Genomic DNA, 25,713 nt, shown 5'->3' with positions numbered 1-25,713 from the left:
CTGCCCTCACCGTGCGTGCGGCGTCGCCGCGCACGCCGCCCCGGCGTCACGTGTCGTGACGTCACGGCGCGTCCGCCAGCTGAGCGCTCGCCCGGAAGTGATGCGGCGGAGGCAGAGCCGGCCGGAGCCGCCGAGGTGAGCGAGGAGTGTGCGGGACCGACCGCGGTTCTACCCGCGGCTCTGCCTGCACCGCCGGCAGCGCGGGGCGGCGGCGGGGCGGGACTCGGCGCGGCGGGACTCGGCGCGGCGCGGGCGGCGGCGCTCGGCCGGGGCCGCCGCGCTGCCCCTCAGCCCCGCGGACGGCCGGTTGGGTTCGGGGGGGGGCCCGCGTCGCCGCCGCCCCCTCACGGCGGGGCCCCCCCCGAGCCGCAGCCCGGCGCTGCAGCCCCGCGGGAGCGCCGTGCCCGGCTGGAGCGGGGCCGCCCCGGGGCCGCGGGCGGGGCGGTCCCGGCGGGCGCTGCCCCGGGAGATGCCGGCGGGGTCCGGGAGCGCTCGGTGCCGCCGGGCCCGCCCCGCGCTCACCCCCTGCCCCGGCGGCGGTGCCGCCTCGCCCCGGCGGGTGGGTGCCCTGGGTTGTTGTGTTCCCGTGTGCGTCGCCCGCGGGGTCCCGAACGCCGCTCGCACGCCGGCGATGCGGGGGCCCCGCAGCCCCCGGGCCGGGCAGCGGCTGCTTTGTTCGGGTGCGCTCCGTACCCGGCCCTCGCACGTGTCGCGCCGGAACGTTAACGTTCGTGGTGTTTTCAGGTGAAAGGCAGAGAAATAAACTGCAAAGCGATTTATTTCCGAGGTGGTTCTGGCAATCTGAGCATGCCCCCCCTTTGCATAGCCACTTTTCCTCCTGCCTGAGCTCTCTCCCTCCCCCGAGCGTGTTTACCCTGCAGCCTGCGCTCATCACTCTCTCTCCGAGGCTGTGGTGAGACTAATAAGCTGCTGGTAACAACTTAAATTATAACTTGCATAATCAGTGTTTCAAGCAAATATTGGTTGAAAGAATGTGCCTTTCCTATCGGTGCTGTGGTTGCTGGAAAGAATCATTGATTAGCTTTTAAATAGTTAACACTGCTGATATGCTGCCCTTCAAAATGTTACATTGATAACTGGACAGGCTGATGCCAAGTGTCAGGATACAGCATTGATCCACAGCTGGTAACTTTTTTTGAATGATGTCTGCCACATAATTTAAAGGACTAATAAGTTCTCTGAAAAAAAAGGGGGTATAACTGTACAAACAAAAAGCACAGAACTGCCCTACCTTCCTGAAAATTACAGGCCTCACTGGCATGGTAGTCTTCTTTTGGCAGATCAGTTGATAAAAAGACTGATCATCTAAGCAAATTCTTATTATCTAAGAATCTCTTTGTTAAACAGTTAATGTGTAACTACAGTATAAGTATTTTATTTGGGCTGTAGCAAGGGGAAGAGAGAGTGTCTGAGTGCTGGTGTTTTTTGAGCACCTCAATACTGCTGCTTGTTTCCCTGGTGAAAGCTAATCCTCAGAAAAAGAAACATAGTCCCTTAGTTAAGGTTGCATGTGAAAGTAAAGAGATCTGACCTCGTGTTCTTGTCAGTTCTGTAGTCTGTCCCTAGTGTCTTCCCCACACAGGTGTGTCGTGGTGGTCTGTGGAAAACATTCGTAGCCCTTCATGTGAAAGGCAACTCACAGTCTAAAGCAAAGGTTTTCTGACATCAGCAGAAAAAGGAGAGCTTGTGATCTGTGTTGAATTAGTTCAGATTTGCAAAGTACAACTGGCTTTACGAACTTACTGCAAATACCAGCTCTTGTAATGATTTCTAAAATTCTGATTATTTCCTAATAGCAAGTTGTGTGCAGGCATGAGTTACTATAATCCTTAAAAAATGTCACAAAGCTATCAATGGGGGAACTTAAAGCTTTGGTAATACTTGGCTGCTCAAAGTGATGCTTTTGAAATTGCTTTCATCTTGACACTGACAGCCTGCAATATGAGCTGTAATCAGCTCTGGATCTTTAAGGCTGAGTTAGGTGCCTTCTCTGTACAGTTTCTTGCTTTATTTTGAAGCTGGATGTTGTTTTGTTTATAGCAAATTCCAACTGATTTGTGTCAGGAGTTCTCATAATTTGCTGATCTTGGAAATTCATTCATAATTACATCGTGCTTCCATTTAGCATGAATTGTATGGAAAAAAGGTGATCACAGGAAGGAGTGGCTTTGAGAGGAAACTAAGAACAGCTCTTTTGGAAGACTGTCATTGAAACTAATTAAAGAAGTATATATTGAGCAAGAAAGGCTGCCAGACAGTTTGACAGACTTCTAAGACAAAGGGACTTGTTCTGACAAATTTGTGAGTGGATGAGGAAGAGCCTTGATTCTGCTGCTTGCCTGGGTTCAGCTTAAGGAAGAGAAAGAAATCCTGTGTGTTGTGTGTCTGTGTATAGGGGCAGATGTAGATGGAAAGAAGATGGAAGAAGGACAGACAGGACTCTTCTACACTTGCACTTCCTCGTGGCAGAAAGGGATGTACAGGTGGTTTGGATGTAAAGAGATGCAGAGCTGTGGGTTGGCAGGAGTGCCCCAGCACTGCTGAAAACTGAAGGACTTGGTTCTCTTTATTGGTGCTGGGGAATTGTTGCTAAGTTTAATTTAGAGCTTTGGAGCACTGTAAAATCCATCGTGGTGGGATTTTGGCAGTTTGGAAGAACTTGCAAATTGCAGAAACAATGTTATTGTTTCATTAGGCACATGGGTCTGTGCGAGTGAATGTAACAGGAAAACTCTGAGTAAGAAGAGACTATAAAAATAAAGGCATGGGCTGTTAGAAAAACAGTCCTTTCTTTCATCCTTGTAATTAATAATACAGAAGGAGCTGAAAATTGTAGCCAGAATTCTTGGAAGACTTAAAGAACAATCTGTAAACACTTGAGGGACTTGGTAGTGGCAGGAAGATTAGAGGGAACCCCCTTAACAGCTTCATCAGAATTCCCTGGCTGGGCTCCTTCTCTCTGGCTGCTTCTCCCTAGGGGTCTGCATCTTATCTCGCTGGCTTCCTTTCTTCTGTTTGCCTCTGACTAATAGGCTTTGTCTTCTGGTTACTGGAAGTCTAATAATTTCTTTTGTCTCTTCCCCCTTCCTCCTTTTTAAAAACACTAGATTAATGGCTGCAATGTTTTGCAGACTATCTACATTGGTGACATGGATTAATTGTATACTTGACTCTAAGTTATTCAGCAGTAATGACATAGTAACTCGACTTGAAACAATTGTAATTTCGTGGCAAATGTTCAAGGCAAATGTTGCCTTCTGGTAAAGAGCCACCTGCAATTTACCCCCTGTAAACATATGACCCCAGTAAACCGTCTGTGCTGGTTTTCTCAGTGTCCTCTGTACAGTAAGTTGTCTCCAGTGTGTCTTTTGAAACAGTCAGTGATCTATCTTTTCTCCTCCCCCCCCTTTCTTTTGACTCTAGCTTGAGTCAGATAATTACAGATCTGGGTTGAAACCTTCCCGGGGAGTGATCAGAAAAGCCAGGACTTGCAGACGTGCTCCCATCGCTCACTCGCACCTTGGCTTCCCCCCTCCATGGGAAAGGTTGTGGAACCTCCTGGCTGTTGGTGAGCAAGTCAGAGAGCCCTGGGGGAAGGGGGGGTTGGCAAACCCAGGGAGAGCTCTGATTTCCACACAAGTGCCAGTGTTCTTTGTGGTGCCATAAGGAGGCTTTCCGTGTCACGTGTGGCTTTGGTGTGACAGTGTGGTGATGTCTTTACATTCTGATCTCAGTGCTGACCATAACAGAGCAAGTAGGGGAAGAGAAAGGGAATCAGAGCCTCTTGCTCTGATAATCTGAGAACTAGCCCATTTGGGTCTCTGTTTTATCCACATGTCTTGTGGGGCACTTTCCAGTCCAATGATCTGCATCTTAAAGGAAGCAGAAAACCTGGATTTTAGGTAAAGGTTATTTAAATGCAGCATTTTGCTGCTAGAAGAATGATGGCTAGGGGACTACTTAGCTGCAAGTATTAAAGAACTCTTTCACAGAAGTAGGAATACCGTAGAGAAACCAGCAAAAGCATGGGTGGAGAGACAGGATTCCAGTAAAGGGAATGAGCTAGAATAATCTTCTGGTATCTCAGAAAGAATAGTTATAAATGCTGTTCTGTCTACAGCATCTGTTTTGTGAAAGACAAAACTTACTTTGCAAAATGTGAGAATGCTGTTACTGACCTCCTGTCACAGTTTGTTATTCCCAGAAAGTCAGACTGCCAGAGACAGTATGGCAGTCATAGTTGTTTGTTGTCTCACTTTTCTGTTTAGTGAATAGAAGTGGGTTTTTTTGAACCAAAAGGATTCAGTGCTCCTGAAATACACCAGTCTTATTTTTGCATCCATGTAGTAGCAGAAAGTGACAGTTTTTAGTTCTTACTCTGTTTTTTTTTTTAGTGTAATACTTTTCCTCCTGCAGCTTTGAAACTTCTAATGCAGTCAGTCTCATCTTTTTGTTTCAAAACTGAAAGGGAGGGAGAAAAACATCTTAATGCCTATGATTATGGGAGGCACGTGTAGCTTAATGAGAGTCTCACAAACATAAATATCCTGGCTCTTGGTTTTGGTCATATGCTGACTGTTCAATATTTTCATAGCCAATGAGTCTGTGCAGAAAGCCTTGGGAATTCTGGATCAACACATAAATGGGCGGCCTGGAAGTGCCAAAGGTCTGATGTGTACCAGCTTCCAGCAGTTACCTGTGCTTGGAGTTAGTGATTATGTCTCATGAAGCACAGGATAGAGACCTACACGCCTTGTCTCTTGTGAGGCACAGGACATCAAGTGAAACCAAAGAGATGTGAAAATCTATGAAAAAAAGGTGCGTGTTGGTTGAAGCTGCCATCAGATTACTTGAGGAGAGTGGAGAGTCTTTGTTACAACTGGTGACCAAATTCAGGTTCTCAAAGGAGCTCTTTTGAGGCATGGAAGTACTGCAGGATCCTTTGTACAGTGGGAAGGGTTGTTCTCTGCAATAGAGAAGTTGGGACACAAATCAGGAGAGAGAACTAGGGCTTCTGCAGGTGGCTGTGTGTATTTTCTGCTTTAGAAACTGTGGTCAGTTTAAAAATCCAAGTGTATGCTCTTGAAGCACTTTCATATGTCAGTGCTTTCACTTAGAACAATTTGTTGTACATAACTTAGATATGATTCCAGTATTTACGTGGTCAGCTGGTACTGAAGTTCCTACACAACTGCATGCAGTGAGTGATTCTTTTGGCTGGCAGCCTGTAAACTCTGTTACACTTACTGAGATGGCCAGCGGGCCTTCTGTAAACTCCTTAGGAACATCTGCTGCCAGCATGGATCTTATGAGGTGGTCTGGCTATTGTCTTTAGACTTGTCCCTTTACTGCCTGAAGGCTGTTTGGGTCACGGTCCTCACATCTGCTTTGTGCTGGAGAAGGGACACTGTTACCCAGAGCTGCTGGAAAGGCTTCCTTTTTTTTTCTGTGACTGCTGTATTTATTGCTGAGAGCAGTATGAGAACTATAAAGTTATTCTCTTACTACAATTAGTTCAAAGCATATCTTATTATTACAGGAGTCAATTGATATCTACCTGAATTATATTCAGCTGAACATAGTGGATGAAGGCGCCTCAGACACTTCAAGGTGAAGTCTGATAGCTGATTTCAGTGTAAAAGAAAATCTGTGCACACTTAGCTCAGTTTAAAAGTAAATGTTTTTTTTTCCATTGCAGAGTAGGTTGTAGACCAAGGTGGTTTTTCAAAGTTATTCTGGTTTGGCTGCAAATAGTTGCAGTTTTCCGTAGATTAATTTGTGGAATGGACTGAACCAGAGTAAGATAAATATTTGCAGCACAGCTGCTTTCAGATGCTTGCAGTGAGACACATCTCTGTCAAATATCTGTGGGCTGTGGTTTCTTCTGGTCCCATAATCTGCAGTTTTGCTGTAGAGATGTGAACTGGTTGTGTCAGAGCACAGAGTAGCTCTGCCCCTGGCATGTGCTGCTTTAATTATTCATAATACAAACCGAAGTGCTAAAGGTCTGTCACACTGTGCAAAAGTTACAGCGTACCCTGGAAAAATACTGAAGGATTATTCTTTTACAAGCCTCTGCACATGAAAGGGAAAAAAAACCCCAAACACTCATTAGAAGATGATTTGCTTTTTTGTATGTGCTGGACCTTGAGAGTTGTATGGCCTTTGAGAAGGATCTTGAGGGAGAGGGAGAAGACCAGTAGTTTTTAAATGGATGGAGGTGAATTGCTCGGTGACCAAACCTTTGTTTTTTGAAGGTGGTTGAGTTTTGTGCAGTGAAATAAACGAGTTTGTTCATGTCTAAGAGTGTATGAGGTAGGGAATTGGATGGAATCTGATTTGGGTTCTGGTTTCAGCTTTACTGAAAACTGATGGCATGATCTTAAGCAGCTGTGTCGTTTGGCTGTCTTGATTTCCCCTCAGCCCCTTGTCTTGCTCATAGTCTAAATAGACTTCTCAAAACAAGTGCTGCTACTGCATGAATTAGTTCATTAATTTATTTATATTACAGAGACACCTGAAGGCACCCTTCTAAAATTATATTTTGTTTAGCTAACTGGACTTGGATTTGTTCTTTGAAAATACAATAATCCTAACAAATCATCCCACTCACCTAATAAAGTAAGATGAAGTGCATAATAGGAAAGGATTTAAAACTTTTTAATGGGACCAAGTGGAAAAACAATGAGAAGTAATCAGTTAGTAAGGTATTGTGTGGTTAGGGAATGTAAAAGAAAGGGAGGGATTCAAGGATGATGCATGTGTCTCTGCTGAAAAAGCTACGTAAGGAATGTGTCTTACAAAAGAAAACGTAGTAGGATGCCTTCAGGCTCTCTCTCCCTATAATTTTTCATATTATTATTATTAATTTTTCCTTGTATAATTAGCTGCACACAGTGAACTACAGTTCCGAAACATCTGTTCCATTTTTTTCTTAAGACTACTTGTTGGACTTTGAACATGAAATGTGATGTCACACTCTGTGTGTTAGTCAGGTACTCTTCAAGAGTGCAGAAAGCAGGTTTCTTCTGCCCCATCTTGAATGGAAAAATCTCCCTTGATGTCCCAGTTCGTGACTTGAAGTGACAGCACACCATGTTGTGGGTCAGTTGTTTGTTAAGAGGCTTTTGCCTGCATCCTGGTGACTGTGGGAGCAAATCTAGGAAGAGATCTGGGGTAACTCTGGTTCTTGGCTCTGAGACCTGGCCCAGCATTATGGACTGTAAGCGTTGTTTCTGAAACTTTTTGGGATTTTTGTACCTGGTCCTCTCTTCCCTTCCAAACTAGTTAAGCCTTTCCAGTATGGCCTTTCTCAGAGAAGTCCACTTCTCACTTGAGGAGGTATTCAGGCTTCCAATATGTGCATTCCTGGCTTGGCTTTCCCATAGACTGCCATGTAGCTTTCTGCCAACTCTGCATGGTCCCTTTTCATGTGTTTGTATAACTAGCTGTATAGGCATGTTCTGTAGAGACAAATTTTACCCAGTTTGATCACGTTTCTGAAGCTGGTTTGTTTCCAAAGCTCAAACCAAGGTTAATCAGAAATAGTTTGTTACCCCGCTTTGGAACACATCGACAGAGTTCCCATCTGTCCGCCCCCAAAATCATAACCTCTCTGGAGTTCACTGAAAGGTGCTTAAACTGCAGGAAGCCTCACAAGCTAATAATTCATTTTAACTAATTGCAGCAGGACATTCCTGCTTTTAGACTTCCTCTTAAGTAACTTTGCATAAGTGTATTTGTGCAGCAGAGGTGCAGGGCAGATTAATGTGACAGTCTGGTGCTGGGGATGTGGTGAGGTGCCTTCTGGGCTCCTGAAAGCCCTTAATATGCCATTGTGCTGCACTCAGAGTGCTTCTGCTGGGAAAGTTTCATTGCAGGTTAAGACTTGAAATAAGCAGTTTCCATACCATGCTGGCTTTGCTGGGCAAAGCTTGGTTTGTGCTGTAACACTTGTGCACCAGGTGCTTTGGTGCTGGGGTGTAGAACTCTGAGCTGCACTGGGGAAGGTTCCAGCAGAGCTGATCCTCTCCATTTCTGCCTGCTGAAGAGGGAAAGGCTATCACTGATTCCCCACGGAGTTGCCTTTGGTGAGAACTCTCTTAGCCCTGGCAGGGCTGCCGAGGCCGGGTGAGGAGGGCGATGGCAGCTGTGGCTGCAGGGCCCTGCAGGGATCTCTGTGCCCCAGCGCTGGGAGAGCCAGAGTCACCGGGGGAGTCACACACAGGTGCAGGAGGCAGGTGAGCAAAACTAAGGCCTCCATAATCCTGAGGGTGCACACTATCTACTTATCTATTTCTCTGTGGATTGCTGAGGGCTTGCTAATGAGCAGTGCAGGCTGTTGTCTGAGTTGCTGTGGCTCCACACGCTCCTGGTGGCTCCTGGTGTGGGGGGGATGTGGGTGATCACAGCAATCGGCTCCACCTTGCAGCCCTGACCCAAGGACTGAATGAAAACCTGTGCCACCAAAGTGTTGATGCTTCTTCCCCCCTGACTGCAGTCACAGTGTGATTTAGGATGAAGTCAGTCAGCCACAAACGCATTGCTGTGCTATGATAGCCTTTAAATACAGACTTGAAGAGCTTGATTTTTTAAATGCTAACTCATACTAACGTTTTATTCCACATCCCATAAGTGTGTTGTCACCAAAGTTTACATATGCTGCTACAGTAAAAATTTTCAAAAAGGTTAAATGGGCAACTTGGAAGAATAGAAATATAAAGAAAGGGAAAGAATTGTAGCTGGCAGTTCTAACAGATGTTAAAATTTCTGGCTCCAGACTGTGTGTGTGTGTGTGTAGGTCAGCCAATGTGGAAACTACTTCAAACAACCTGAAAAGGTTTGGCTTTTGCTGGTAGGGCTGAACTCCATCAGATTCAGCTTCTTTTGAACTTGAAATAAGTGCTTGCTTCCAGTGTGTGTAGTAGTCAACTGGAAATGTAGATTTGGTGGATCAAAGATTTCTTCCAAAGAAATACAAGTATATTTGAAAAGTAGTTTGTTGCATAAAGTTGCCATGACAGTGATCTTCAAAATGTGAACTGTAAGATGTTGCTTCTCCTCTGTTTAAACAATTTCCTGGGGGAATGAGGCTTCGAAGTGCCCTGTGTCCCTCCTCTCTTCTTTCCTCCCTGATGATTTATAAAAGGAATTATTTAGATGCAGGGGGCCAAAAGAAATTAACATAGAGTGCCAGGTGTTGGGTTTTCTTACATTCTTGAAATTCATGGGATGCTATAGTCAAATAGGAAGAAATCCAAGCTAGTACTTCCACCATGAGAGAGGCAGGCGCTCCTCTTCTCTGCACATTAAAGCTGGCTGATGGCTGTGCACCCACAGGACTGTCTGCTAAAAGAGCTGTGAGGCCTTGGAAGAGAGATTGTTTGTGTGGAAGATGAGGTTTGAGAGCTAAGAATATAAACCCAGCATGAAGGAGCTTTTTGGTCTATCCACCTCAATGGATAAATGGTTCAGTGGAGATACGTTTTTGCTCTGTGTGTGTATATGTGCAAAAGTACCACTTCAGAATTTCTAGGTGTTTTGAAACTATTTGAATGCCTATTTCTCTGGGCTCTTAAAGCTTTTTAAAAAACTTTGATCTGAACTAGGTTTTATTTGTCAGTCAAATTTGTCCTAGTCCAAATACAGGACTCGGGTTTTGGGAAAACTCAACTTTTGTGGAGATTGACATGTATGATAAGACCTTGTTTCATGGTTGTCTTTCTACACTCATTCCCTGCTTTCTACTGAAGAAAGCACTGAACAAGCTAATGTTTCTACTTGTTTCCTAAGGAGTAGATCTTATGCAAAAGGTAAGCATGCAGCAAGGCAGCTTTTGATCACTTGTCTGCTCCCTAGATGTACCAAGAGCTGTAAAAACAAGACGTTTTAGTGTTTCTGTTCGTGTGGTAGAGCAGGGGAGTGTTGCCAGAGATTTCTTGTTTGTTGTTTTTCTTCTAGATCAGATACAGAGGTGTTGACTAGGGGCTACAGTTGTAGCTCTTGCTACACAAACCAGACATACCTTTGTCTGTCATCTCTTCAGAGGTTCCTAGTTGTATAGCAGAGCTGGGAATTTAAGAGAAGTGAAGTTGAGCCAGCTCAACTGAACATGGGAAAACAAACATGGAAAAGAATGTGCTAGAGAATGAAAAAAAGAGAATTACCCTCCAGACCCAAATCATGCTTTGCTAGGTAGCAGCTGTCTGGCATTCACAGATTAAACAGCCGCTTAGCTAACATGCAGTGACAATGATAGCGTGTCCTCTGTTTTGCTTTGAGTGCATGAAATGAGGAATTAACTCTCCCATGCTGAAAGCCATAAAAGTATCCGGAAGTGCATGTTTACTCCTAACAAACATTTGAACTTGTCTGTAGTTTTCAGTACCTGTTTTATTCTTGATATGACAATACAGAGTGAATGGTGTTAATGCTACTTTATAAGTTAAAAATGAAGTAGTTTTTTATAAGATGACTTTGAACAAATGGAGTTTGGCTCTGAAGGGTTTTATTAAATGCATAATTGGTTCTCAGTGGTTTGGTGCATTTCAGGGTTTTCGTGGCCTCTTCTAAATGTGAAGATTTGTGTGGTCTTTTGTCTTTCAGCATTACATGTGGAACCCAGGGAGACTGAAGGAAGCTGTGAAGCTAATGGAATGATTCCCTGTGTAGCTGAAACTACGTAAGTATTAGATGTTTGCTTGCAAGATCACCTGCCCAGTATCAGTTGTTGGAGCAAGGACTACTTCGGGTTCAGCAGTGGCAATGATCCCCTCCTGCCTCCCCAGTGGAAAGCTCTGTGTGTCTGTTCAGAGCTGGAAGAAGACAGGGCACCCATGATACTGTTCCCTACTCTCAGCTGTTTTAGAAGTCACGTATCCCTGTCCACTAAAAGGTAGACAATGCATAGTGGAATTCTGTGAAATTCTTACAGACTATGCTCGAGTGTTTGTGAAAAGCTGAGGTGGAATGAGGCTTAGTTAAGCTCTAGCAGTGTTGTCTTTGCCTTAGCTAGTGAACTGCTACTTGGAAAGGGATTTAATGGTTGGCTGAGCTGTGTCCCCTTTTGTTATGAGATTTCCTAAAATTTGTCTTGGAGGTGTTCTTGAATGTATGGAAGGTTTTTTTCTTCTACTCTCTTGATACTTTCTCTGTTTGGAAACTCATTGTAAATACTTTCTGATGCAACACTTTACTAAACAGCATAATGCTTGTTTTGCTTGTTATTCTCTGGACATATCCAATAATTTCTATTACTACAATAACACCAGTCATCAAAGAAAAATACAGGGTTGCTTAAGTATCTCCTTTGCATCTTCTCCCCTCCTGCCAGCTCTCCCCCACTTCAGTGCTGCCATTTTCAGTTGTGCCATGGTGTGCCTGTATGACAGAGAATTATTACTGAGTCACTTTGTTTTGCTCCCTTCAAATCTTGGGTTATGTGGGATCTGGTCCCTTGAAAATGGAGAAAAACTGAATTCCTTACAGCACTTAGAAAAAAATCCCCCACAAAAACCCCACCAAAACAAAAAGCCCCACCAAGCATTAGCCAAGGCCTTTGCAATCTCCTCTAGGTTTTTCATTGTATAATGAGGCCATATGGTTCTGCTCATCCTTTTTTCTTAGAGAGTCACTTGCCTTTCACTGGCTGTATTCACCAGCACTGGTCCTCCTGTGTTCCCCATTGCTGCCTCCTTTCTAGAAAGGTGCAGAGAACGTCACTGTCAGTCTCTGCTTTGCAGTTCCTGTTATGTGGAAGATGGCCTCATGGGCTTCTTGGTGATTCATATGTGCTGGAGGTCATTGCTCAATCCTTGTCTGAGTAATAAACTTCTTTGGGACTTCTGCATCCTGTAGCACTGGGCACATTCCAACCTTAGCCCTGAATTTTGACCTTTTCTCGCAGAATGGCCAAAGCAGTGGTCAGTGCTGCCTTTTATGTCTTGCTTTTATGTTGTACAAGCCTCTTACAGTAATGTTGCTCATGGGAATTGATCCTTTTGGAATTGGTGCTTTGCCACCAATCCAGTGTAACCTTTGGGCACGGGAGGAGTTTATACTTGTAGTTCCTGATCCAGCTGGGAGAAATATCTCTGCAGGTCCTTGCACTCCTGTGGCTGTGCTTGGCATGACCAAGGTGTGACACTGGCATTGCTGTGCAGGAAAATGACTGCTTTGCTCACCTTCCTGAGAGTGCCCTCTCTCACTCCTTGAACACTGGCTTCAGTGCAGCCCTTGATGCTGCAACTAGATCCTCTCTCCAGCCTTCCTTAACAAAAGGGCTGACTTCTCCCACTTGTTTCTATCTCCTTCCGAGACAGAAACATGTTCCTTTCATGCCTTGAAACCTGAGTCATGTAGGAAGCGGAGGTGACTCCTAAGTGAAGTGGATCCAGCTCAGTGAAGGCGATTTACAGAAGGGTAACTGATGGAGTGCCAAAAGACTTTTCTCTTACAAAACCAGATACATGCACAAGCTGCCAGCGGATGCAGTCTGGCTTTTTTTTTTTTTTTTTCTTCCCAAGCTGGTTTTGCTATTTTTGGGGTAGAATGCTTCTAAGTATCTGGCACATGGCATCAAGTTTCGTGTAGTACAAAAGTGAGGAATTGCAGCAACTGTACATCAATATCTTCTCATGTTTGTTCATAAGGAGTAGGATTGTGCTCTGAAAATCTCGGCAGGGAGGAGGAAGGAAGAACTTACTGCAGGGAAGAGCAGTGCTGGCAGTGCCCAGGCAGGAACTGTTCAGGTGCAGCGCTGGGCTCCTGGTAAGGCAAGTAAGAGTACAGAAATTGTGTTTGTTAGAGGGGTACGATGCAGGGGACGTGGTTACTTTGCACTCTGTTGGTAAATGCTGCTGTGCTTGCCAGGGGTTTTTGGGAACAGCTGTTGGATTGGGACACTTTCTCACATACAGGTGTCTAATAATGCTGGCTGACCTTCTCTCTCCATATTGTAGTGCTTTTTTTGTGACAACAAATGACTTTAAACCCCATCTCTTTCATCAGGCAGGTGATGTCACTTTGCACACCTGAATATTAGATTGTTATCATCTTTAATACAAGCTGTTGCTTAGGAATGGCAGCATGAATGACTTGTATTAGGAAAAGTTACAGACACAGTATGTCAGTCTCACAAACTGCCTTTTTTTTTTTTTTTGAGCTTTAATTTGGGATCCTAAAGTGAATTGGATTAATCTCTGTCAATTATGCTGTGTGTGATTTGAGTACTACCAGCTACTTTAAAGGAAAGTACTGCTCACTAATAGGCAGCTATTCTTTAACCTGCCCATAGGGAAAAGCTGTTCCAAATCACCAATAGCTAAAACCTGCTGTTATGTGTTTGAGCAGAAAATTTTTTGTACTGCTTAAACTCTACTTTAAACTCTAACACTGGTCTTTCCTCCAGATTTTTTTATTCTGCTCTTTTACCTGCATGTTTCTCTCTAAAGAAAAACTCGTCCAATGTAGTGCTTGCTACCTGTCCCTGAGAAACTGATTGAAGAACAAGAATTAGTGTAGATTGAGCGTTTGAGTTCTGCTGAATTTAAAGATAAGGGAAAAAGCTGGTATCTGGGAGTTAATCACTAAGCAGTTCTTACTCTGCCTACTAATATCCTGTTTATTTTGGTGTAATGAAGTAATGACTGGTGGAGGCTGGAGAAGATGATGTTGCTCAGGCACATGGCAACACAGGAATCAGTGCCAGGCTGTGCTCTGCAGTTCACAGAGCTATGAAGTACTGAGGGCCAGTGAAATTGTCTTTTGGGTTGTTTATGTGGACATGCATATTTTCAAGAGTCCTTTAAAGATACAAATTACTAAGAATTTTTTTAATACATTAAATTGAACTTTACTTGCCTATAAAAATGATGCTACAAAGTTCATCTTCAGAGCAGGGTGATGACAGGATGTATTAGATGTTTGTTCCTTTGGCTGCTTAAAAATAAGTATTTGTTTGTTATGTGTATGGGTTATGTGCTTAAGAAAAGGGATTGGGGAAGGAAAGGGAAGACAGGTAGTTGAAACAGCATCTTGGCTGTTGTAACCAACATACAGGCCTGTTGTAGTTGCAATGGCAAAAGTTTTTGTTCCTGAAACTGCATGTGTGCTGTTTTCTCAAAACAGGGACAAATGGCTGAAAGGAGATTTATGTCTGAAAGCTGAGAATTCATCTGTACTTGTTGCTGCAGTTGGTTTACAGCTTAAAATGGGCTCAGCCTCATAAGAGCTCTAGTGAAGAAAGAATGAATACGGAAAAACTGATATGACATCTATTTTATTTCTTTTATTTATTTATTTATTTATTAATTTTTATCTCTCTTCTTTCTTGTACTAATTCTAAGCTGGAAGCAGTACACAAAGACAAGGCAAACCAAATTTTTGTGTTTGAGGCTTTTGCCTAGCTGACAGCAGAGATGAAATGCAAATGAGTGGGTAAAGGAGGAATATGATAAGCAATTGCTTTCTTGGAGTTGATGTTTCTGAGAAAGGGACTGTCCACAGTGTGGCTGCCTGCTGATAGGGCAGCGTCAGAGTGTTAGTTTGGCTTTAATAGGGAAAATTTGAGAACCCTTTTCTGTGGGTAAAATATCTTTTCCAAATATGCAAGGCTTTGTGATTTATAAAAACAGAGTATGATGAAATCATTTTGGTATTTTAATTTTTATTTAAAAAAAAAAAGAAAAAAGCCTGAACTGGAATTACTACTTCTTATCTGCATGTGTCTGTCTGAAGAAGATTCATTAAGAAGGCCCCCTCCCCTGTCTGTCTCATTACCTGAAGGGAGGAGCCCACTTGAAACAATTAACAATTCCTGAACACCCTCCTGGATGAAAAGTGAGTGTTGCCTCCTTTCTGCAAACACGCGCTGTGTACGTTTTAAGTATTTTAAAAAAACCTAATTCCGAACTCTGTTTAAAAACAAACACACAACTTCCACTCTCCTTCTTTCATAAAAAAAAAAAAAAAAGCCAACAGCCAAACCCCCAAGCCCCCTTTTGCTGATTTGCTGAAGGTACAGTTTACATTCAATGCTTAGGTCTCTGCCAGGTTGTCCCATCAGTGTCCCTGTCCCCTCTCCCCTGCTTTGTTTCAGTGTTCTACATTCTATATATAAAGTGTGGGTATACTTCTAAAAACCATTTCCTTTAAAATATTTCTGGGTTAGAGTAGTCTGTCTTGATGAAGCCTGTACATGAATCAACCTCTTTGTAACCTATGTTGCGGTAAGAATTTTAGGAATTTCCTTTATTAGGACCCGTTAGGATACTGCAGCCACTGAGTGAGCTGCATTGATTTCTAGGTAAAACAGTCTGAAATTGCCTGAAATTTATGGCATTGCCAGCCTTCTGTACACTGCTCCTTTTCAGTATTTAGAACTTAAATATCCTGAAGTCGGTCGCTTACTGGCAAATGTTATCCCACATTTAATACTTAAAATATCCTTTGTAGACAGACAGCAGTGTGACTCTGAAACTGTTTTTCAGGTTAGCTGAGTGCTGCTAATGGCATGGTGAGATGTGTTGAAGAGCAGCTGCGAGGGTGTCCAAGGGCAGGGGGACTGCGCTAGGAGCTGGTGTGCAACATCATGGGCCAGTGCGTCACCAAGTGCAAGAATCCTTCTTCCACCCTGGGCAGCAAAAATGGGGAAAGGGAATCCGGCAGCAAGTCCCACAAGAGAAGTGCAGTCCACAAAGATGACCATGGCTCAGCTTGTGGGAAGGCTTCAGGAGACATCCTTGTGAATGGGACAAAGAAAACGGACACTGCTTTAGAGTCCAGTCAGCCCCCGACGTTTTCTGGAGATACAAAGAAAGACTCTGTTTGCAGCGCAGAAGAATCTTCGCTTCAAAGGATCGGGGAGTTGTTTAGGAGGTACAAGGATGAACGGGAAGATGCCATACTGGAAGAAGGGATGGAACGATTTTGCAATGACCTCTGTGTTGATCCCACTGAATTTAAAGTACTAGTTTTGGCTTGGAAATTCCAGGCTGCTACCATGTGCAAATTTACAAGGTTAGTTCTTGTAGAACTTGTAATTATTTTCATATGTTAAAGTATATCCTGTCAGCTCTATGTTGGAGACACAGCCTCATTAGCTTCACTTATTTCTTCTAACACTTGCATTTTGATCAAATTAATTCCTACCACTGCAGAAGGTAAGCTTTGTATTGCCTTCTTCTCCCCTTCCCCTCACAGTGGGTTTCAGAAGACGTAGTTTTGGTCATTATGGTGCTAGTGATGAACAGTGCAGTGAGACTCTGTAGACATTCATTTATTCTTGATTTACCAAAAGCAGTTTGCTGTACCCAGCATTATCTCGGACACCGAAATTAATTTTTCCTTTAAACTAATGTGAGATTCTTTAGTAATTGCTACCAACTCCATTACCAGTCTATGAAAGAATGACAAAATTGTTCCTGCCCAATCAGTGTTATACTTAATGTCTTTTTCCAAGAGTAATCCTGTTAGAGCATAGTGAGGGAAGGATATGTGAGGGTTTTGACTCTAGTAGCAGTTTCGTACCCGCTGACAAGCGATTGCTATTCAAATGCTGTCTGCCCTTCTGGACAAGGGGCTCAGTCAGCAGGCTCACAGCACGTGTGATGCTCCAGGAAACAACAGAATGGCTAAAACCTACCCCACAAAGCCCACAGCCAAAACCCAAACTGCAGCAGCCTCCCCCAACTTGATGAGCAATGTCCAGGTAAGAGCAAGTAAAGACTGTCTACAGGGACTTGCCAGCAAAGGAGAAATTTTTTAATTTTTTGGTCTATCTAGATTGGTTTGAATAATGCTGCCTATTTTTACTGAGCTTATAACTTTCAAAATTATTTTGGTGTTCAGAGCCTTCACCCAAGCCTTTGTTGTGCACTGAACACAGATAACTATTCCAGCATCTTCAGAGTCCTTGTGTCTGTGGGCATGTGTCACATGGGTGAGTTGCTCTGGAATGCAGATGTGGATTTACTGGAGGCTGGAGGCACAAGTATTTGCTAAGATGGTAAAGGAATTGTAAGCAGTGTCCATGATTCTGCACAACCACCATGAGTGTTATTAATATGGTTTTGGTTTTCTTGGAGGGGCCAGATCTAGTGGTGAGCAGTTACCATTGTTTCAGGGCATGCTCCATGATACAAGTGCTGACTGACTTTTTCCATTAAGGAAAGCTTCTCCTGCGTGCTGCTCCATCTCTTGTCCTCCCTCCAACCCATTCTGCAACACCTGCTGGCTCTGGTTAATATTGGCTGGTTATAACACTTGCTCATGAGCATCAGAGATCAGAGCTAACACTGGTCAGTGTTAGTCAGCCAGTTAGTCCAGCAGTGGAGCTTTGAGCAGTGTTGTTGTGCTGTAGCCTGGATTGTGTGATGCCCTGCTCCCTTCCACACTCCCAGCAGCTGCCTTGTTGACCATCACTGTTGGCACCCTTCTGATTTTGCAGGCTGGAAAAGCAACAAAAAAACACAGGAAAAACACCAGTGAAGTGCTCTGTCCCTTGAGAACAGCTGGCCCAGAACATGGGCATTTAGACATGGGCAGTATTGAATCAATTTGGGGTAAATGTGTCCATTTCAAACATTTGGAATTTCCTCTGTATGGTACATTGGAATTCACTTTTTAATGTGAAAGGCACTGGATGTGGCAGTGTCCCACAGTCAGAAAGCCAGACAGCAACATCTTCCAAATGCTCACAGTGCCCCAGTGGATCTGGGGGCTGTGTGTGGTTCTCCAGGCCATAAGGAATGCCTTGGAACTGTCTCTCTTTTCAGTAGGTTCCATTGCCAAAATCTTTGGCCACCTGGGCAGAGTGTGCACCTTGTCTGGTCCAGGTGATCCTGTTCCGATTTGCCGTAGCTGAATGGAGATGGGAAGCGCTTGGCACGCGAGGTCGGCGGGAAGAGCTCACACTAATTTCTCTTCTCTTGCTTCATAGGAAGGAGTTTTTTGAAGGCTGCAAAGCAATAAACGCAGACAGCATTGATGGCATTTGTGCAAGGTTCCCCAGCCTCCTAAACGAAGCCAAGCAGGAAGATAAATTCAAGGATCTCTACCGTTTCACCTTCCAGTTTGGCCTGGACTCTGAGGAAGGACAGAGGTCGCTACATCGGGAAATAGCCATTGCCCTTTGGAAATTAGTCTTCACCCAAAACAAGCCCCCTATTTTGGACCAGTGGTTACACTTCCTCATCAAGAACCCCTCAGGAATCAAGGGAATCTCCCGGGACACGTGGAACATGTTTCTAAATTTTACTCAGGTGATTGGACCGGACCTTAGCAATTACAGCGAGGACGAGGCCTGGCCGAGTCTCTTCGATACCTTTGTGGAGTGGGAAATGGAGCGAAGGAAAAAGGAAGAGGAAACCAAATGTGTTACATCTTTGGACACAGAGGGCCTGTGTGAGGAACAGACTTAGCGGTGTCCAAGCAGCAGTGACGAAAGCAACTTGTTGCCCTTCACAAAATGTAAACTCTGGATGTTTCTGGAAATTACCGAGGCTCCAGATTTTTCTACTTTACACCTTTTTCTGCCTTGTCTTTGAAAGGGCTCTAAAATGCTGTATCATTTTTAGGCACTTTCTTAATTTTGGTTATTCCTTTTACTCTTGCCCTGAAATATTTGACCCTGGCTACAAGTTAAGCGTTTTTGGGGGTTGTTTTTTTTTAAGACTTCAGATTAGTATAAGTAAGTCTGATATTTCTTGCACAATGTAGATCTTTTTAGTTAGGTTAAATTAACATTGCTAAGTTATACAGTGCCAGATTAAGTTTTTCATACTACATCTGTCAGGGCAGGTCTGTACTGTGTGTAGTGCTGTTTACATTGTTGAAATTTTAGGCTATAATAATTTTAAGGTTTTGTACCAAGATGAACAGCAGTGTTAACTATAAATGCATTAATCCCAGGTAATAAGGCTCTAAAAACCAACATAAGCAACAGCTTTTTGTAATATGGCTAATTCTCATTTTGAGCTAACTCTTAGTGAATGAGTCCAGATCATTCCTTTTTTTTGGACTTTCAAACTAAATGTTGGGATTGTTTTATAAAATTACTGTACCTGTCAGTCAACTGAGTGGTAGATGATGATTTGTATCTAAATCTCTTTACACGTTCATGTAATAAAAGAGCAGTACTACCTCAGTTTTATTGAAAGTGGACTTGTTGATGGACTTCCATTTTCTCTGGAAGTTGTATTTTTGTGGTTACATGAGAATATTTTTACTTGACTAAAAGAACCAAAGGTTCTGCTTCTTACGTTTGCTAAACATTGACAGAAGCAACACACAAATCCTAAGTCTTCAAGGAAAACTGTGGTATAATTCTGCTTTAATTTGTTTGATTTATACCTAAAGTATTACCTTACTTGTCTGGCAAGCACAGTACTTCTATGTAAGGAACTATCTTTTGCATTAATATTGACGAACCAATTTTTTAAAACCTATGTTTAATTGCTAAATTGCAGTTAATACTCCACACTTTCTGGAGAAACAATATCGGCATCTGATGACAAAGTGAATTCTTAATGTGTTCTTAATGACAACAGTGTAGATGAGTCATTTTTAGACTGATTTGATAATATTTGGATAGGAGTCAATTTATTATTTTACAATGCCTGTATTGGGACTATTTGCCTGTTGAAATTGTTGTGACTTAAAGGGAGTTTTATTAACACTGGTTGAAACTTTTTTGGTTATTGATGCTACCTTTTTCAATTTTAGTATGTCAACTTTTTTACACCTTTTGGTAAAAGGAATGATTGCCAAGGCTTTCTCTATAGCCAAATGCTGGCTTAGTTAATTTGATAAACTTCCGTTACACACCTTTTATTTTCAGAGCTGCATTTCAGGATCATAAAATGACTTCATCTGAAAAAACCAAACCAAAAAAAAAAAAAAAAAGCCTGGACATTCATCCATAGCATCCAATGGCTTTTGTGCTATTATAAGGGTTTTAAAGCTGAAGGGAAACAGGTTTTAACTGGTGAGCTTGTCACCAGATGCAGGATGTCGTGCTTTGCACATGTGCTGTGCCCCAGAGGGGTTAACAGAGAGAGGAGCAGGATCTGCCCCAATTCTGGGACTGGCTTTGCTGGTGTGCAGCCTCTGCAATAGCTTGGCTCTGAGGTCATAAATCACTAACAAAATGTGGGTAATGGAAACTGTTTAAAAACAAACCCACAAGCCACAGATAGCATCTCTTTCATCTAATTAAAGGAGAGTTTGGTCCATGCTGCTCTTGCTGGGAGACAAGCTGTGGAAAACAAATGTGTTTGTTTTAGATGCAGCTGAGTCTGTCCCTTGGCAGGAGCAGAGCCCTGAAGTTGCTGTTTCATGGGTAAATGTGCCCAAAGCTTTGTCCTTGCTACTCTAACTTTCCAACCTACTGTGGCACGAGCACTGTTTGGCAGCAAAACCTGATTCTGGTTTGGTGAGCAAAGCAGGCCAAAGCACTTGTGCTGGTGTTGAATTTATGGCAAGACTTTTGTTGGTGCTGTTACTTTTTAAAAACTAAAATAAATTCCCCAACAGAGGCTGCTTTGTTAGGAAAAGTTCCAAATGAAGACTGTATTTCTAAGTTTGAGACGCTTCATTCATTCAGCTATTAAATGCTTTGTTCATCACTTAAGTTTTTTTTTTTCCTAAAGGAAAATTAAAATGTCCAGAGTGTGAAGACTCTTCAGTTGATAGCCAGTGCATGCCTGCACACCAGATCAGGGCAGGGGCTGCTTCTCATTTACATGCTAACATGCAGCAGCTCCAAAGGATGAGGGATAGAGCTTTTTTAGGAAGATGTTTATCTTGTGGTTGGAATGTGGACAGCAGGGAAGAAATCAATCTGTAGCACGTCAAGCTCAGCCCATTTAATGTATCAGATGTAATACAGCTTCTTTTTAAGGCAGAGGTGAACACACAGGAAGGGAAAATCTGGTTTCCTGTTGGGGAAAGGACATACCATTGCCAGTGGCTGAGTTTCCATGTGTTCAGTGTGGGGGGACAGCCCTGCTCCTGCTCTTCTGCTTCCAGGAGCAGGAGCAACTCCACCCCCTGGACAGAATACTTGCAAAAATAGCCAAATGATCTATCTAGCAAAGTACCATTTATTTTTAGCCTAATTTCAGTCTTTTAATTACCATTTACAGAATGCAAACCAGACCTGTATCAGTTTTAAGCTCTAAACCAGGAGCTGGAGGTGCAGCTCTTTGACAGTGCTGACAGTGAGCAAGGCTGTCAGACCTTCCTTGGATTGCCTGGTGATTTTGGGATCCTAAATGAGACTCACCCGTGCTCTGTAATGCTGGGGTGGGGGACTGGGGTTTGCACAGGTTTCTGAGAAGTCTTTCATAATATTGGAGCCTCTGAAAATATGTTTGTTTAATGGTTAAACTGTGAATATCTGTGGAACAGGCCAAATACATTCACTCTTCATTTTTATATAATTTAAATCTTTATTGTGTAGGGCACAGGACTGTAAGTGAGCAGTGATGCTGATGAAATCCTTGAAACCATTGCAACTGTTTAATTTTTTTTTTTTGAATTAGAGTATGCATTAGGGAACTTTATGCATGTAGCGAATCTGCTGCAACTTGGGATAAATAACTATAGGTAACTATATAGTTATAGTAATATACTGGAAAACTGGTCTGACATCCACAGTCTGTGGCATTTTACTGCCTTCTCTTATATGCAAAGAAATACAACTCCTGTACACTTTAGTCCCTGGTAATAAAAGGCTGACCACCTGCACCATATTATAGTTTGCAACACCTTTAAAATTTGCCTTCCAGGTCAACTGGAGGCTCAGTTGTGCTAAATTTTACTCGCATGGGTGCATTTCTGAGGTCAAAGACTGATGACTGATTGATTCAAGTAAGGATTTGAAAGGTCCTGCCCAGAGAACATGACTGAGGAAATGAATTGGAATTGAACACTGTATTGTGAGTTTACTTACTGCTGGTGCTACTTTCCATGGAGAATTACAGCTTTTTAGTATTGTGCAACTGTAATGAAAGAACCACAGGAAAAATAACTGCAGGTGTGGCAGGTGGTGCAAAAGCAGACAGCTGGAGCCTGCAGCAGTTGGGAATGCCAGGAGCAGCTTCCCCAGGCTGGGCTGGCAGATCCGCTCATGGATCAGCCTCTGGACCATGGCAGCTTCTCAGCCAAGCACAGGTAGAGCGTGAGGGGAGTTCCCCCTGCTCTGCTGACTGTGAGTGACTCGGGTTGGGGCACAGATGCAGCCCCTGCTCCCACGGGCAGGGTGGGTGCCAGGTGGGTCAGTCAGTGCTGGGGCAGCAGCAGCTTTGCCTGTGGAACTTTGACCATTCACTCCTCCCATGTCCACCAGAGCCTGAAGAACCCATGGATGCAGGACTAGGCTGTCATCCATGGTTCCCAGGCGTGGCTATGCACTGCCCAGTGACCTTAGTCTTTTCATGACACTGTCAACATAAGTATCTTCCTTACAGTTCTAAGCCTTGGTTCTAAAAAAAGCCCAGCAAAGTTAAAAGAAATGCCATGTAGTTAATAGCCACCTCAGTCGTGATATAATTTGTTGGCTGAGGTTACATCATTCCCATTCTTTGGAAAATAATAGTCATTGTGAGTTTCTGGGTCTTGCAGCCTTGTGTTCTGCAATGTGATCCTTTTTTAGAAGGTCCTCAGTAAATTAGGCACTCAGTTCTTCCCTTGGGTTCACTCTGCTCGAAGTGCGTGCATGTGAATTTAGCTCTTCCTGTTAAAAAAGGAAGACGCTTAACCTGAAACTCCAAATTCTTCAGGATAGTGCTTCAATATAGAGCAAAACGTATTTTTTCAAATAAGTATTACAAGCAAAGTGTCTGCTTAAACTTTGTTGTGTGCAAACAAACCCACCAGTGTTAACATTTTCTCTCTGGACTATTGAAAATCGAACCTTTGGTTTGATAGTGACAACTGAAGTGAAATACATGAGATTGTAAGACAGAAAGAAGGCTGTAACTCCTTCACCATGAAGTACATAGGTATCTCTACCTCTTGTTCTTAGACTTGAATAGTTGAAGGTTACCATCCTTTTGTCCCAGGATTTTATGCCTGGGTGAGTAATCTATTTTTTTTAATTGACCCAAGTTAAGTATTATCTAATTGCCATAGTTTTTGGTATACTGTGTTTAATGTGTATGCAATGAAAGGGAGCCGGGTCAAGCTGCAAACCAGTGTGTTGGTCCTCCCGGGTGCTACTTTTGGAGTGCAATAGAGCGGCCGAGCAGAGCTCCACGGCCTGGGCTCAGGGGCCTCTGTCAGCACATCCTCTTCCCTGCTCGGGCTGCCTGTACTGACAGGGAATTGAAGATGGAGCAGCTGCTCCCCAGGAGGGAGCCACCAGCCTTTTCGTTTGCCCTTGAAAAGCTTTAGGAACCCACCTGATGCAGTGCCATGAGTGTATTTTTATTTTAATCAAAAATACTGTGTTTTGTTCATGTTGGACTGGACCTGTAACACCCAGCAAAGATGGGAGCTGCAAAAGCATAAAGGCTGCACTCATCCTTTTCCTCTCGGAGGTCAGAATCCTGCTCAGGATAAAACCCCTATGCTTGAGTAAAGCTGGAGTGTTCTCAAGGGCACTGGAGGTGCCAGAGTGGCTTCAGTGCTCAGCTGTGTTCATTAATGCATTGAGGGGCGGTGTTTTTTTCATGCAGCACATCTGTGTCCCCTGCTCTCATTCCCCAAAGCAAACTACAACACAATTACTGTCATGGCAAATCCCCAGGAGATGCGATGCTGTAGCAACTGTTGCTGCAAGAGTCTTCTTCCAGTGTGTGTGAGGGCTGCTTTTGGGGTGTGACCTCTTGCACTATTAGGACGGGCGTGGGTTTCAAGAGAATGGGGGGACATGTGAGACAATAGGTAAAAGGAGCATGGACGTTCTTGTCCTGACAGCTTGCCTTAAATCACTGACATTGCAGCGGTTCCTTGCTACTATTGCAATCCTCAGTCTTTGAAAATCCAGCAGGTTCTGTAGGTTATACTATTTTTGGTTTTAATTTTTTTAATAAGTATCTATCTTTGCATAATTGCACTCTTCAGATAAGCCCTTTTTGGATAACATGTCATTTCTCACACAGGGGAAAAAAAATCCATCTCCAATGTTTGTGTTGTAAAGTGAATTTTTTTTCCCTCCTGTAAATTATATTTGGACTAAAGGTTGCCTACTCTTGAACCAGCGTGTTTACTTGAATGTTGCCATTTTATGCAGTTACAGCTGCTGACTCTTGCTCTTCTCTGGGCCCATGAGAGTGGAGATCGTGTGACCAGAGGTGGCAAACCTTGCACAGAGGATCAGTGGAGCTGAAGGCTGTGCTACTCCCAGGTGTATTCCACATCAGAGGACTGAATAGTACTCGATATTTTGAAGTTGTGATTTTTTAAGTCACGTTAAACATAGTTATCTTAAATATATGCTTGCTTTCTTATCTGTAAGTTTGAAATAGTCTTTAAAAAGGACATGGACTGGCAGGAGTGGTGGGAGGGCTTCATGCTTTTAGTTGTTGAGTAACTCGAGTTCCAGGAGCTCCAGGATGGGACTGTCAGAATTAGGTCCTGATCCGACACTGTTGGGGTTTGCACTGGCTGCTCTTGAGGGCATGAAGCAAATGCAAGGCCTTGATGGGCTCCCTGGAGAAGGGTCAGCCTGGGAGAGCTGGTTGGTGCAGCTGGGTTTCTTTCTTGAGGCCCCAGTTTAGCCTCATGTCCCCCTCTGTGGAAGGAAGGCATTCTGATAGTGTTTGCTCCAGTGTAACCAAGGAAGTCCCGGGAGCACAGCTTTGTGTGGCTGTCACTGATCTCATGTGAACACAGCTCCCTGATCTCTCGGCTCCTCAGTAACCAGCAAGAGTGGGCAGGGTCAAATCTTCATGCCAGGAGTGTGTTTTGCCTTTTCAGACTTACCAAGAGAGAACCCAATCTTCTCACTCTGGGAAATGATGAATGTGTTGTGTGTCACAGAGCAGCCCCTGGTTCCTCTCTGGGCCAACAGTGTCAGAAATGTAAATGTAATGCTTGAAAATGGTTGGAGTAAATTCTGTTTCCTGGAGGACCTTTTTTTCAAGGGGATGCAGCCAAATTTTAAACCATGATCTAGAGGAAAAGTGGGAGAATTTCAGGACAATTCATCTACTGAATCCCATTTGGTTTTTAGTTTTACAGTTACTCTTCTTGTATCAAATTTTGCTCACTGTTGTTGTCTGGAACAGAATGAAAACAGCGTCTTATGGAATGTGCAATCTAAGGCACAATGCAAATAGGGTGTGATAAGAAGGTTGTCTTTACTTGATAGCAATCCTGAGTGCAATGTTTTTGTTGTGTCCCTTTTGGAAGAAGAGCATTAAGTGCAGTCTGAGGTGTTTTTTTTTCTTATAAGCAAAGCATTGGTTTGTTCATTACTGACTTCTTGTGAAATTTGTGCCAGATGTATATTAAATATTTTGGTGCTTTTTCTAATCCAAGCTGCCATTCATTTACCTGTGAGATTATTGTACTTCTGTATATTTAAATGACCAATCCCTTAAAGAAAAAAAAACAAAACAAAATCCTTTAGTCACAATGTATCCTGACTACTGTAGCTTGTCAGTGTTCCAAAACTTCTGGGTTTCCTGTATTCCAGTAAGGTCTGAGGGGAGGGGAACAGCTACAGAAATCTACCCCACTGGAAAG

At 43.4% G+C, this 25,713-nt stretch overlaps 1 protein-coding gene across 6 annotated transcripts; it reads left to right on the top strand.

The window, feature by feature from the left end:
- The first annotated feature begins 45 nt into the window (after positions 1-45).
- On the top strand, positions 46-20,695 carry DCUN1D3 (defective in cullin neddylation 1 domain containing 3). 6 transcript variants are annotated; one of them, XM_027726324.2, is made up of 5 exons: positions 46-135; positions 10,627-10,702; positions 12,672-12,789; positions 15,510-16,038; positions 17,960-20,695. In XM_027726324.2, the coding sequence occupies exons 4-5, from the start codon at positions 15,611-15,613 to the stop codon at positions 18,438-18,440; spliced, it is 909 nt and encodes a 302-aa protein (XP_027582125.1). In that variant the 5' UTR covers positions 46-135; positions 10,627-10,702; positions 12,672-12,789; positions 15,510-15,610; the 3' UTR covers positions 18,441-20,695. The 6 variants fall into 6 exon arrangements, with proteins under 6 accessions (XP_027582125.1, XP_027582121.1, XP_039246273.1 ...); XM_027726320.2 differs by lacking the exon at positions 12,672-12,789; XM_039390339.1 differs by lacking the exons at positions 46-135; positions 12,672-12,789 and adding an exon at positions 726-744.
- Positions 20,696-25,713: the final 5,018 nt, after the last annotated feature.

Source organism: Pipra filicauda, unplaced genomic scaffold (genome assembly GCF_003945595.2).
Source record: "Pipra filicauda isolate LSUMZ 115617 unplaced genomic scaffold, ASM394559v2 scaffold127_size2900866_pilon, whole genome shotgun sequence".
NCBI lineage: Eukaryota > Metazoa > Chordata > Aves > Passeriformes > Pipridae > Pipra > Pipra filicauda.
Note: the sequence above shows the minus strand (reverse complement) of the source record. Positions and strands in the feature narration are given on the sequence as shown.

Coding starts and splice junctions, on each gene's coding strand:
- DCUN1D3 (XM_027726320.2), top strand. CDS start 15,611: ATGGGCCAGTGCGTCACCAAGTGCAAGAATCCTTCTTCCACCCTGGGC. Junction 16,039..17,959: donor ACCATGTGCAAATTTACAAG/GTTAGTTCTTGT, acceptor CTTGCTTCATAG/GAAGGAGTTTTTTGAAGGCT.